Genomic DNA, 11,711 nt, shown 5'->3' with positions numbered 1-11,711 from the left:
CGGGTAGAGAATAAAACATTTTGTCTACAATATTTATAAACATGTGAAGGTGGCATCAACCATCAAGCTGCGTTGTAGTCAACTCCTTTATTGTCGCTGTTTGCCCTTATAAATTCTGAATCGCACATGCATGTGTATTTTGCCTTTATATCCCTGTTTCAAATTTGCTTCTGTATGTTTAAAGCCTGTTTCTTGTCACAACGTCACCGGAATCGTTGAAATTTGCAGTATTAAAAACAGCAAACTTAAATTAATGAAGTGCGTAATTTATTTCCATCACTTGTATGGTATCTATAGCATTTTGAACGAGAAACGCACTATATTTACTGCTTATTAGAACCTTAAAATGTTCTATTGGGTTTGCTATAATCATCTGGGTTCAACTGTTTGATTTAGAGTCAATCAAGTCTTTACACGTCGTAAATATAACATCAGACGTACTTTTCTGAGATGAAAACTCACTAATACTTTTACTTTCTTATCAGTTGAGGTGCGACTCAGTGGTGGTCGGACACCATTCGAAGGAAGAGTTGAAGTCAGACGAGATGGAGAGAACTCATGGAGATATATGTGTGGAACTGCTGCAGGATGGAATCTGACAGTAGCAAGGGCTGTGTGTAAACAACGAGGTATATTATACTCTTATATTCTGCTAAATAAATGAATAAATAAATGAATACATAAATAAATAAATAAATAAATAAATAAATAAATAAATAAATAAATAAATAAATAAATAAATAAATAAATGAATGAATTTTGGCTTCCCTCGAGCCCGCGCCCATAAATAAACGCTTGTTATTTCCACTATATTATCAAAGAACCCCAAAACCGTCAAAATTTACGAAAATTTCCCACGCGAACGACAACGGCCCCCAAGAACTTGTCAGTGAGTAGTGCGCGCTGTAAAAAATTTGCAAATTCGGAGATTTTTTCAAGAAAATGTCTAAACTTGGCCCACAATTGTTCCATTCTAGTTTGTAATTGATTACGATTTTTGTACAAATTAAGATTTACGTTTCAGCTGAAATGTTACGATGTTTACGATATTATTCGTATTCACGGCCACATAAACAAACCATTATTGCGTATTTGTGGTCTGTAACATGGTTCAGCTCGACCAATTAAAATGCCACGGACAGGGCATGCTAATATAATGCCCGTCAACGGCTTTTGCACAACAACTAAAATAAAATTACATTTTGTCTACCATTGTCATTATTCATCGTAAAACGTTTGTATGTACTTTTGGCTATTGCAGGAACTATCGATTTTATCACTATAATCTTGTCTCTAAAATCCCCGTTAGCTGTATCTTTTTACATTTTACTATCCAAAATTAAAAGTTGCCTTCCGACCTTAGGCGAAATATTTTGGATTTTGGATTTGGACTCACGTTATTTAGCCATATTGTTTTGGAAACGTTGCTATTTCAATTCTTTGTGAAGAGGGATTTATTCATTTATTGATGGGGATTTATTCAGGCATTGACGGGTAGGCCTATATTTGCGGCTGCTGTATTTGACTTTGAGTTGCAACTCCAAAATTATGAAGTTGTGGAAAAACTTCAAAAGATATATGGGGTGTCTGTTAGAATTGTTTTATCATTATCACCTTATTTTGGTACCTTACCTACACATTGACAATTCCTGTCCCTATGTCCCAGGTTATGTCACTGTAATGTGGGAATGGTCCAACAGTGAATTTGGTAGAAGTGATCTGCAGTCTTCTGTTTGTGACGTCACATGTCCTATCATGTCAGAATCGTTAGAAGACTGTACCATAGATTGGGACAACAACGGACATGATTGTCAGTGTAATGACAATTAGGCCAAAGTAATTAAATTCTTTGTTTTGCGTCCACTCTGAATGGGAAAAGGTACGCGTCTAAGCGGCTGAAAAACACACACAAGAAAATTAACAAACTGTAATTTGATTGCAGCAAATAAAAATTGTAACAAAATTTTAGTTCAGAAAAGCTAAGCGGTCATGTCCTAAAATTTCCTATTCAAATACATTGTGTGTGTTTTTCATGAAAACCGTAAAAACCTACGCGGGTGGGGACGCAAAACAAAGAATTTAATTACTTTGGCCTTACCATGTTGGAATCACGTGTTACTGTGAGTATACACAGCATCCACAAGCTTCAGCGATAGTTTCATTAGCGATGAAATTATTATCTGACAGTGTTTATAGATTATGCATTCATATGTTTGCTTAAGGACCTCAAGGGTCTACATGTACATTTTACTAGGTTTAAGACTGTATCGTGTCCATGTCGACCAAACGGGTGACATATCTGGATATTCAACTTAAGATAAGGGATTCCTAAAGGATTAACCCACTTTGATCACATCATTGCATTTGAAGCAATAAGCTTTAGATCGCTCATATCCCACGTCTAATTGATAAGTATATATATTATTACCTAGGGGTGCCTAGATAACTGAAACATGTGATTGGCGAACAAAACCCATTGCGCCCGACATTAAACCGACCTCCCCCAAAAGTTCAGAGTGCACCGACAACAGCAACAACGACATGCAGTTTAAATTTAAGCATCCTCCAAATACAATAAATTACTGAAATGGGTTATTGTTAGCTTATATTGCTGACTGGCGTTTGTTTGAACAACAAAGATTGCAATACAAAATCCGAGCGGTCATGGTGATTGACCATGGGTACTATGATTATATACGGTGTACACGAACCAGGCGTGGACATGGAATATATTAAGTGCAAATTTGCGCATGATAATTGAAATAGATTCTACTCTATGCCCCCTAAACGCAGTTATGCATATACCATGAGTGTACCTAAAGGCAGAGGACTCAATTCCCGATTCTTAGATTATTTGGTTCTCCGAGGCCAACGTTACGTCAGGTTTAATGTTTGAATTGTCGCATCGCCGATGATACATAGGTGACAACAGATTGCCACCATAGTTAATCCAGCATCCAGATTTCCACTATTCTACCTGTTAGAGGTGAATCGGTAGAGCACAGATATTGTCTCGCGCTGTGGGCAATTGAAGCCTGGTTCGTTGAATCGCAAAGTCGCAAATATCGTACCCAAGCGCAAAGAGGTGACAGAAAATAGCAGTACAAGTTTAGCTTATTTGAGTCGCTGGACACAGACGTTAAAAAAGGGAAATTATGAAACAAAACATTATAGAACATTATTTGTGTTACCTCCCTTTAACACTGTGTTAACTTTCGAAAGCTAGAGCTTCGATACGATGTAAGTTTTTTTTCTTTAGATATACCGTTTAACTTCCGTCTGCTTTTTCACAAGGCAGAAAGAGTAGACTTTTATGAAAAAAGACTATTTTACATCGTATACCACTTATAGCAAACCAAATTCGAATGCTTAAATAAAAAGAAGCCTGACAAGTTCATTATTTGACATGCACTCGAGTGACAGCTTTCAAATAGGCAACAGTAGTTTCTCGCCAAGCTTGCCAGCCGCCAATGTCAAAAAATTGAATAATCGCTCTCGGGTTATTATCTCTTCATAAAGGTAAAACTTGTATAATTCAAAGCGTGCATAGGATATTTTTGATCAAAACAACATGGTTGAAGTTGAGTTTTTTTCGGGAGTATGTTTCAGGGCTGTCACCTCATCAGTCTTTTGCATATTTTAAGTTACCATTACATTGCTCCTATTTATATTCGGAAAGTACCCATTCTATGAACAAAGCTAATCATGCTGGTTTTAATGTAGAAGAATTACTGAAACATCTCATGGATACAGTTTTGCTCTCCTTAGTTTGATAAATGTTGGCTTTTTTAACAAGTTATCATCATTTCCTTTCAGATCCGGGCTTTTATGGTCGATATAAGGAGAGCTAAGGATAAGGCTATTTCCAACGACGATGCCATCGTCAATACCTAAGAATGACGTCACAATACAAAGATGCATCGGAGCATGTCGGGATCTAGAAAAGACAATTGCGGTTCTGGCAAGTGAAGACGAATGTCACTGTGGTGATGACTCTGTTGATTACTGGCGTTATGGAGAGGCTATTCCAGGATTACCAATACTGCCTGACACACAGGCTGTGCAATACAACACACAGCAGTGTCCTGGTGATCATGGAACGTCGCCATACATACAAGGCTGCGGAGCAGATTGGCAATTTGATGTTTATGACAGTAGGCTAAGTTTATAAAAGTATTGCAAACAACTATACATATCAGGAATTACATTCTTCCATCTTTATGTTACGGTGACTAGAGAGTATATACGTAGCGATCCATAACATGCTTTGTTGTGCATTTACGCTTTAGTGTAGTGGTAGCAGTATGAAAAAGTCATGACGCAGAAAATACAAGAAAGACAAAATATCAAATAACAACGAGTTATTTGACGTTCTTACCGCAATGAATTTCATTTTACGAAACGTAGCTACCCTAATTGTCAGACCTTTACATAACGTTACCTTCATACGTTCATGGCTCTTTCAAGAGTCAAGGAAAAAGACTAAATGTTCTTTGAAGTAGATATTCAGTGTTGATGTAGTTTCATGTGTGTATTTGTTTAGATGGAAAAGTCACTTAAAATTTGTTCATCGCCCAAAATTATTCTCCTTTTTAACGACTTGCCCGTGTTCCGAATGTATATCGGTTTCATCAACCACTCAACAAAATAAAGCAAAAAGCGAAACTATTCTTTCAAATTAAAAAAAAAAATATCTCTAGATCAACAAATTGGTACCATACCATTTGATCAAACATGATAGGCTGTAAACCATTTTTGCAAGTATACTCATTTAAGCGAATACTTTTGATACAGCGGCTTTTGTGAAAAGATCATGATCAGACTGTTTGTCTTTCCTAGCGTCTTTCGGTGCCTGTGGCGGTGACTACACTGATTCCAGTGGATACATATATTCACCAAATTTCCCCGGTAACTATACCAACGAACAATCGTGTACTTGGACAATAACAGTGGATCCTGGACACATAGTAAAGCTAACCACTCTTATGCTGAGATTACAAGACAATGACATGGTGATTGTGAAGGATGGGATAGAAGACCATAACTCTACTATCAGTACTTTTACTGGTTATTCACTACCACAGCCAGTGTACAGTTCATCAAATACTCTTCGTATTGAGATGATCACCGACGATGTAGGCAATGATCTTGGCTTTGCATTACAGTATGAAGGTAAGTGCAATTGAACATTGTGACTACCTAATTTGTTTGTGGGAGTAGTGGTTCAGGTAGGGCCAAGACAGCCGTAGAATTGTTTTAAGTTTCTTTTATTATTTTACTCTCTGTAGGGTTCGATTTTGCTATTGACATTTGTATAAGCCTGGTCATTTAAGCTGTCATCATCCAATTTTCACCTCTTGACATCGTTCATTTGGACAAATTCCAATTTTTAAGTCAAAAAGATCTTGTGAACGGTGATGATAAAGTTAGTGTTTCATTTATTAATCTCTATTTTTCAAACGTCAGAAATACAGGAGTTTACTAGTTATTCCTTTCCAACCAGTTACGTTCTCAGACGCATTTTACAGATGCAATTTTCATTTATCACTTTAATCTAAGAATCAAAGTTCAAACTATATCGTCTTTTCGAGCACATTTAGTTCGTCCGATATCAATGCTCAGTGAGTTGTATTTATTCACAAAATGAAATCTCACCTTCCTGAATCATCACAAGGTAAAATTATTTCAGATATTTTTCCCCAGCTATCATTTCTATTATGCAACCATCTACAGTGAAAGGTCAACTGGAAATGGCGATACATCAAAACAGGTGACTCTGATTTCGAAGTCGACAGAGTCAGCAACTTCCCCGGAAACGGCTAACGGCGATAACGCAACGTCTCATCTAAAGGGTATGTCAAGTTAAATTCACTTTATGAGTACGTCTGGTTAAGGCATGCACCCAAACACAAAATATCCATCTAACTTCAATAGGTAGCTAACAATAACATTCAAAATTAAGGGCTACAATATATTTCCTTTGATTTTGCAGTTTGGTGTGTACTGTTTTATACTAATTATTTGCTAAAGTCAAGCAATATAGGACATATTATCATGATTTGCCAAAAATTCTTGCCGCCTTTTTCGTAATTAAGGCCTTTGTCGTATTTGATTAATGATCAACACAATGATTGACTGTATACATTTTATATACAATGATACATTTTGTCCAGAGCTCGAATAAAAGGGATCGTGTTAATAACAGACATTATCATATACCTACATTCACGTGCATGTGGAAAGCTATGGGAGAAAGCGCCCTCAGATCTGTGCATATTTATTAAAGAATCACGGCCCGGCCCGGTGCCCAAATATGGGTAATCGCGATTCTGGTTACTACGCGCGTTGCTATCCTCAAACGCTCCATTCGTACACAAAGCCAGCGCAAGATTAGGAAAACGTCTGCTCGCTCAGATCGTAGTTGCGCGTGGCGACAGTGGAGCCGCGCCGGTGATGTCGGCTTTTATATCTAAATTTTACCTAGTATACTAAGTGCCTGCCTGTTTAGTATAAATTACAAGAAACTGACGACACGCTTTTGTCCTTCTTACACCTCGATTTCAGCCTTGATCTCTGTAGGTCACGTAATAGTACGCATGTTGCTTTGCACGTTCTAGAATTCTGCAGGTAAAGAAATGCCGTCATTATGTATGTCAATCCGCGACGGGAAGCAGCCATCGTATCTTTGAAACTGACACAAGTGGCGATGAATTTATGATATCGCATGCATTTTTATCTCCTAAATAATGTTGAATATTGTGTAAACTACATATTTATCATTCCATAAGGTATATGATAAAACCTTCACGGCCCTGATACGGCTTTTGCGGCCCTTGGTCGTACTGCGAACGGGCTCTCGCACGCTCGGGCCCTTCCGCCGTACGACCTCGGGCCGCAAAAGCGGTATCAGGGCCTTAAAGATTAGTAGAAGCAAGTTGCAACGGAGCATTCAGTAAAAGTATAAAAGTAACTAATTTTGCCATTGTGTGAAGGCAGTATATGTGTCCCAAGTTGTTCCCGCCTTACATTATCAAAATGTGAGTACATAAAAACCCACAAAATATAGAGATTAAACTCACAAAAACCCTTTTGTATCTTGCAAAGGCCCGGTATAATCATAGCAAATGACTTATCGCCGGGTAAAACCCTTAAATAGAGCGTGATGGTAATTATATTCTTGTAGCTAATTCGTCAAACAGGATGACATTTTGAAAATGTATTATACTCTAGGACGCTCATTTTCAAGTAAAGTAGAAAACCTAAAATAAGAAGATTTATTACCGTGAACAGTTCACATGATGACAGAACAAGAAGTCGAGTAAAAATCGATGGAAAAGATTACGTACAATATTTAATCTTATGAAATCAATTACTCGAGCCATTTTTCATATCAGCATTAAAGCAGCGGTCGCCTCCCGTATAATTTTTCTCCTCAAAACAAATTGAAAGAGTACCAGGCCTGCGGTCAAAAACTCATTTAAGTCTACTAGTTGAGCATTCTACTGAAGTCTATTAGTGTCATCGGTCATGATCATGCAGAGGTTACTTACTGTTCAGCAAGTAATGCTGGTAGGACTTTATTGGTGAAAGCGAGCCTAGCTTATGGTGCCTGCCTTCTTTTCCATTGTTTCGAAATATCATAAACGCAACTGTGAGTAGACAATACACGGGTGTAAAACACTATCAATTGATATTTCTTGATTATTCCATTTTAAAGAAATGTAAGTTGGACAGGTTAGTCACAATGATGCTCCACTAGTTGTATGTGGCTACCTTTGGTATATACTCACTTCAAGCAAACACTAGATGCGCTATTTTGTCACTCTAAAGACTGATCCAAAAGTTTTATTTTATCTTTGGTTATCTCAGTAGATATCTACTGCTCTACTTGAAATACTTCTAGCTTTTGTAATATGCATGAAGGAAAAGTAGTTTAACGGCAACCACGAACTACACTAGCAAATTTCATCATGATTATACGGTCAAATTGCATCGTTTCAGATATGTACATGTACATTGGTATCGGTGGCGGGATGTTCATTTTGCTGGCACTCGTTCTGATTGTTGTTATCGTGGTATTGGTGCGGAGGAAACGAAGGTGAGGTTACTTTCTGTTATCGCTTTGATTTTATTATCGATGTCAAATTCAGCTATTAGTAACGAAAATGACGACTGGGAATCTGTCGGACTAGTATGTCATCACTACAAATTACAATTTCTACCAGTAGCGATAAAATGATTGCCAATGTTAACTTTAAACCAAAATTGTTTTCCGTTAGTACTCATGATTTTGTATATTGCTCAGAATTTGCAAGATACAACACTGTGAATAATGGCATGTTCTGCGATAATTGTCATTGTATAACCATTTATATTCCGTAATCGAAAAGATCAAAATGGCTTACATCACACTTCTCTGACTTATTCCAGAACGAAGAAACAGAAACCTGAGGAACACAAGCTGGCATCTATACCAGATTTAATTAGCACAAGTGGATCTCCTGAAAGCGGAGATCCCGACATGAAACCCAACGCGCTCGAATCGGACGCAAATACGGCATTTATAAATGAAACTGACAATCCAAAATCCATTTCGCATAGTCGCGAGTCGATCGGCGGTGAACAGCACAAACTAGAAGAAATGACCATGATGAAAGAGTTCCCGACAGATTATGAGTTACTTGGTCTGGTCAATAACAAGGAACCCGTGCGACCACAATCAATTGACAAGACACCTGAGCTTGATGATTCCTATGCTCAGATAGACATGCCTAAGAAAAGAAATAGTGAGAACGTTACGATTGGGCCTGAAAATGAGGCTGAATCCAAGGCTGGGCTGACAGATGGACACTTGTATGACAATATGCAGACTGAAGATGCTACAGTTGATGATAGAGAGAGTGAAGAAGTGCCGACTGTACCGAGGAGGAGCCTGTTGCGATTAGAAGACAGTGATGATGTTGGACAAATGTATGCACAAGTTGATAAGTCAAAAAAAGAAAGGAAGAAGCAATGAGACAGGATTCGTCGATAGTGTACTGTACGAATCGATGTCAGACACAAAACCGTCACAAAATGACGGCTATGTCGATAACATTGTTTATGAGTCAGCCGCCAATATGGTGTAAAGACTTGAGTCGTCAAACTCTAAAGCATGCCCTTGCATGATCAAATTAGTCAAAGTGACATAAATCATAATATACAAGTTATATAAATATTGTAAACAGCTCACAATGAAAATTGAATGTATGGGAACTCATTATGCGACTTGTGGAGTTAAAGGAATTTACAGCATCTTGGTGTTTTGTTTGTTTATTTTTAACTCACGTGTTCACACTTATTTAATAAACTTTTGTAATTAGTGATATAACTCCGAAAGTCCCACACTGAATTTGATGATACCTGCTACAAATATTGAACTGATAGATATCTAATTTTACTGAGAAGCATTGAGCAGTGTCATGTTAAGAAACAGCTCATTTGCATATTGAATGAAGTGTTGTAATTAGTCACATAGCTCCGATACAACTGCACCAAATTTGATGAAATCTGCTGCAGATACTGATCCGACATATATCTGACTGTGTTGAGAAGCATTTGATTTATTTGAAGTAATTTAAGGATTCATTTGCACTATATATATATATATATATATATATATATATATATATATATATATATATATATATATATATATATATATATATATAATTTGCAATTTGTGTTATAACTCTAAAATTATGGAATCAAATTGGTGACAGCAGCTACAGATATTGATCTATAAATGTCTAATTGTCGTGTGAAGCACTTAGCAGTGTCAAATTAATTAAGGGTTCATTTGCATATTAAATGAAATTTTGTAGTTAGTCATTTAACTCCGAGAGTACTGTGCGAAAGTTGATAAAACCTACTACATAAAATAATATGACAGATATCTGATTATTCTGTGAAGGGTACTACTATTTAATGAACCTGTTGTAAACCACGTGAGCACATTCAGTTTACATCTGGTTTTGTTTTGGTTTGTTTTGAGCATGTCAACAATTTAAATTTTTGTTAATAGAGTTAACATCTGCATAGCTTTCATTTTGGATTTCTTAATGTCGGTAAAGGTTAGATAAATTGCCTTATGCCACAAGTTGGCCCTTGACCTCTGGATTTTATTCTTTAGTGTTTACAGTTTATCGTAGTAAGTTTTAGGAAAAGTTTTAGACTTCAGTTTCGATGTTGATAAATTTTTATGGAACCAAACGTAAAACTAATATAGTCAAGTGTATTGAATTCAAATTTCCAATGTCTATCTTTAAGAGTATTCTGTCCTTCCACGTTCTCAGAGATAAAATATGATAAAGAAGGTGTTCGGTTCGATTCAAAATGATCACTGCTCATCTTCGTCACGTAATATGACTGTCAAACTACTTCCGTGACGAGAACCAAAGAAGTTTTATAATATTGAGACACCCTTTATAACATTTAATTTAACTCATTCATTATTTATTTTAACTGATGCGTATGATAAAGTCATACCTATCTGGAACTGTCCAACGACCAGCCATTTACATAGGAAACTATTCTGTAGAATTTGATATATCAGATTTTTTATTTTTTCAAACTGTGGATTTTTTCACTTACAATTCACTCATATTTTCAAACTATAGGTCTAGGTTCAAGAAGATCATTTATCCCATGTATGATCAGTTTGTAATCTAGAGACATCTTACGTTTCTTAACAATACTATTAAGTTGCATTGGTATTAATTCGATGAACTCTGTTTTTGATTTTTTTTTCATTTGTATGCAAGCAAAATTGCTTTCCATGCAACATTTAAAATGATTTAAAATGTGACGATGTATTTCTATATAATAGATCTTAGATATAGCTGAAATCTGTTTTATGTCAGCATTAAAAGGGAGACCATTCCATAAAATAGGTGCTGCGACTGAAAAGGCACGGTAGCCGTAGTTTTTACCTTCTCGTGTCTATTTATAGACAGAGAAGGTATTGGAGTTGAAAACCAGTATGCTGGTGTCAACTACTTCCGTCTGTCAATACTTCCGTCTGTCAAGATCCGTTGACGTTATGCCATTGTGATGGGTCATATCTTAAACTGGTGGGGGTGTTCATGGTTCAGGTTGAGGTGTAGGAGACGATTTTGAGCTCTTACAAAAATCAAAAGGGACTTAGCGGCATAGCCACAGTGTTACATGTAAGCCTTTCTCCAAGGTTCTTAGTTGACTACGATCTATTACAGACTACTGAGCTGACGTTAGGGGTACTCGCTTTGTGTTTGCTCACCCTCTGTGCGCTAGTGTTTGGTACTGAGTTGCGTGGATATCCCCTCATGGCCTCACGTGATATGGGCCTGTTGCATAATCTGCAGATGATCATATGCCTCTGAGTCTGAAAACGGTCATTGTGTAAGCCTGTCGGCATTTTCCTTGCATTTTTTTTTCATTTAATTTTGCAAAATATCGGCGAGTACCTCAATATTTCAAGATAACTCTTTCTTCCCAATCGTTTCCTTGAGTTTCAGAGTCATATGAACGAAAATGAGTGAAAGTTTTAGACAGGAAAATCGGACGTCGGCCATGTTCAATGTTTACAGTACAATCAGAAGTTTATGTGGAGGAATTGTTAAACTAACAAACACTATTCATGATGCCCGCCCTCTAGAGGCAGACCTTCCTATGAACATTTGATGCTTGTGGAA

The 11,711-nt window shown here is 36.9% G+C and overlaps 1 protein-coding gene across 1 annotated transcript; it reads left to right on the top strand.

Annotated features, from left to right (window-relative positions):
- Positions 1–491: 491 nt before the first annotated feature.
- LOC139131949 (uncharacterized) lies at positions 492–9,628 on the top strand. Its single transcript, XM_070698284.1, has 7 exons — positions 492–629; positions 1,667–2,120; positions 3,817–4,154; positions 4,840–5,172; positions 5,690–5,852; positions 8,002–8,098; positions 8,431–9,628. The coding sequence occupies exons 4-7, from the start codon at positions 5,143–5,145 to the stop codon at positions 9,014–9,016; spliced, it is 876 nt and encodes a 291-aa protein (XP_070554385.1). The 5' UTR covers positions 492–629; positions 1,667–2,120; positions 3,817–4,154; positions 4,840–5,142; the 3' UTR covers positions 9,017–9,628.
- Positions 9,629–11,711: the final 2,083 nt, after the last annotated feature.

This window comes from Ptychodera flava, chromosome 1 (genome assembly GCF_041260155.1).
Source record: "Ptychodera flava strain L36383 chromosome 1, AS_Pfla_20210202, whole genome shotgun sequence".
NCBI classification, from domain to species: domain Eukaryota; kingdom Metazoa; phylum Hemichordata; class Enteropneusta; family Ptychoderidae; genus Ptychodera; species Ptychodera flava.
The sequence above is the reverse complement of the archived record's forward strand: the minus strand, read 5'-3'. Positions and strand labels throughout refer to the sequence as shown.